At 27.5% G+C, this 2,795-nt stretch overlaps 1 protein-coding gene across 2 annotated transcripts; it reads left to right on the forward strand.

Annotated features, from left to right (window-relative positions):
* The first annotated feature begins 438 nt into the window (after nt 1-438).
* LOC148234001 (uncharacterized) lies at nt 439-2,521 on the forward strand. Of its 2 annotated transcripts, none has more exons than XM_088188078.1 (8): nt 439-842; nt 907-1,028; nt 1,098-1,254; nt 1,314-1,485; nt 1,554-1,788; nt 1,863-1,953; nt 2,026-2,257; nt 2,320-2,521. In XM_088188078.1, coding segments are annotated over exons 1-8 (1,314 nt in total). In that variant the 5' UTR covers nt 439-539; the 3' UTR covers nt 2,322-2,521. The 2 variants fall into 2 exon arrangements, with proteins under 2 accessions (XP_088044204.1, XP_088044205.1); XM_088188079.1 differs by having other exon boundaries at nt 1,863-1,938.
* Nucleotides 2,522-2,795: the final 274 nt, after the last annotated feature.

Here is a 2,795-nt window from a genome sequence, read left to right on the forward strand (position 1 = left end):
TATTCTAACACTTATGTCACTTTCGTTTAATCGATTTATTTCTTTTGTAATGTCTACAGCAGTTTTTAATGATTTTTTTTGGAAATTCTAATTATTTTTCGATCCACACGTGTCGATAAAATATTTATATTTATATATAATATCAACAGGAATGTCATTTACGGGCATTTGACTCACCACCCTTCATCCAATAAATTTAGCCAGAAAAATGCATGTCATTTTAGTAAATACTATGAATCTAATGAAATATAAATATTAAAAAAGAAATCACTGACTGGCCAACGTTCCTGATTCTAAACCGTTTCTTATTCTAGCTCGGGTTATCCAAAAAATATTTTTTAAAACGTGTTTTTTCGATGTAACTATTTCGGAATACATTTTTACCATTAAATACACAATACATTTTTTTAACACGTCATGGCCAAAAATATTTGTGTTTAGATCCAAGCGTTATACTTGTTACATTATTGACAGATCGAAGTTGAGAAAACGAGTAATTTGTAGTAATACTTTTTATTCATATTTGTTAACATAAAGAAATGTCTTGGAATGCAAACGACGTATTAAAGCTGGTCGAAGTATTGAAGAAATACGAAATAGTATGGAAATGGAAAAAATACCTCGAGAGAGATTTTTACAAAATTATAGACGTAGTAACCGAGATATCCAGCTTAGTGAACAGAACCAATCAAGAGGTGCTACACCAAGTTGAAATATTGTGGAAGCGTCTTTTGCAGGAATATGTCGCTTACAGAAATAAAGACAATGATACGAATTACGTCCAGTGGAAATACAGAAACGATTTTATGTTTATATTCAGAGATATTAACGATGCCTTACAGGTGAATAATCTATTTAAAAATATATGTAATATTAAGAACAAATATATAACCATGGTTTAAATAGGTCTGGAGAAAATTACACTTAGAAATGTTAAAGTTTCCATCACTTTTTGATGAAAATTTTAAGGACGTTAAATCTAGAACTAAAATATTCACAACAATTGTAAACGAAGGAAAATATAAAACGTGAGCATTTTATTTATTTTTTAATTAAAAAATATGACTAATAAGATATAATATTATTACACTTTGCAGAAAATATGCTGGAGCTCTTAAACAAAACCAGCTCATTGCTTTGGTTACTCTTTTTAAATACTCAGATTGTAAACAACCGTTTCCTAAACTTGAAAATTTTGATATCAAGAAATTTCCGAAAGTATTTCACACTCCAAATGAGCCCCGTTTTCAATTGGTAAGAGTTACATTGTATAGCTTAATAAACAATATTGATTTCTTTTTAAAAACTTTCAGCCAACGTTCTATTTAAAACTTTGGGATCTGACTGAAGAATGCAAAAGGAAAAAACCAATTTCATCTTTAGTAAACTGTGAAGTTGTTGATTACGATCCCGAAATACATCCGGATTTGAGTTCTCTTGAAATAAACGGCTTATTATCAGACATTCCAATAGTCGATAATAAAAGTATTTTATCACTTGTATAAATTTATATTGCTTTTACGTTAAATATATGTGTATAAAATATTTTTTAGGAGACATATACGATAATGAAAATATTTTTCAACTATTATTCTTATATCTATCTTTTCATGGTGTCAATAACAATATATATAACTTTTTGGACGATAGTATAGAAGTGCAAAATATATGGAAAACAGTGGTCGAGTCATTTGAAAATGCCGGATATCCTTTCAAAACTAAAGAATTGATAACTTTTTGGAAATACATACTTGATCGTGCAAGAAAAAATGCAGAAAAATACAGACAGTATTTTATATTTTAATATAATAATAATCACATCTAATGTAAATCAAATTATTATAACTATTTTATATTTTCAGAGATCCGGATGGATGTGCATTGTCTAATCTAGATTTAGAAATTAATTATGTCTTTCCTGAATCTAAGACTGAAAACGTAAGGAACATATCGGTATATCATCCTAATAATTGTGGTTTTATGTAATTTAAAGTTTTATACATATAACATAAACATATTTTTTAGAGAGGCGAATCCATTTGTATCGACAGTATTAATTATAAAGCATCGACGAGCTCTGAAACAAATGTTGTAGCTAAATGTTCGAAAGAAGAGACTATCACTTCCGATCCTAACGAAATGCTAAATAGAATAAGCAAAAAAAGCACAAGAACTGATAAATGCGTCATAGATTTAACCGATATTGATAAACCTGAAGAAGAATCTCTAGTGATTGAGGATTCATCTGATGATGATTGTAAAATATCAATTAACTGGAATAATTAAATATATTTTTATTATAATTGGTTTTTTTTTTAGAGAAATGTATACTGGATGAGAAAATCGTACTTTCTTTTTTATTCGTAGAAAGTTTATTTACGATAGCAGTTTTATAACATCTCAGCATCAGCTTCAACAAATGTTAAAACTTGTACTAACATAATTTACTTGTAGATCGATATTTATTTAAATTACTTACAAATGTATATATTTTTAAATAATAAGGAATACCAAAGTAAAACAAGTTTAATTAGAAAGAAACAATAAACTGAAAATATTGACTTTCTAGGATCAAATATTAAAAGACATAGCGGTGGTTTGTCAATGCTAGTAATAATGAAAAATCTCGTATTAGTGTAAATAAAAAGTTACATTTTGTCCACTATATAGTATCAATTACAGCTAATTTTCAGAAGTAATGATAGATTTAATAACATTTACGTGTGGCAAACAATTAAAATATGATATATTGCGACAATATTGAAGAAGATGAAGAGATGTCAATCTATGTGTTT

The sequence above is a fragment of the Plectrocnemia conspersa genome, unplaced genomic scaffold, assembly GCF_051122295.1.
Source record: "Plectrocnemia conspersa isolate PC_06_02 unplaced genomic scaffold, ASM5112229v1 ptg000006l, whole genome shotgun sequence".
NCBI lineage: Eukaryota > Metazoa > Arthropoda > Insecta > Trichoptera > Polycentropodidae > Plectrocnemia > Plectrocnemia conspersa.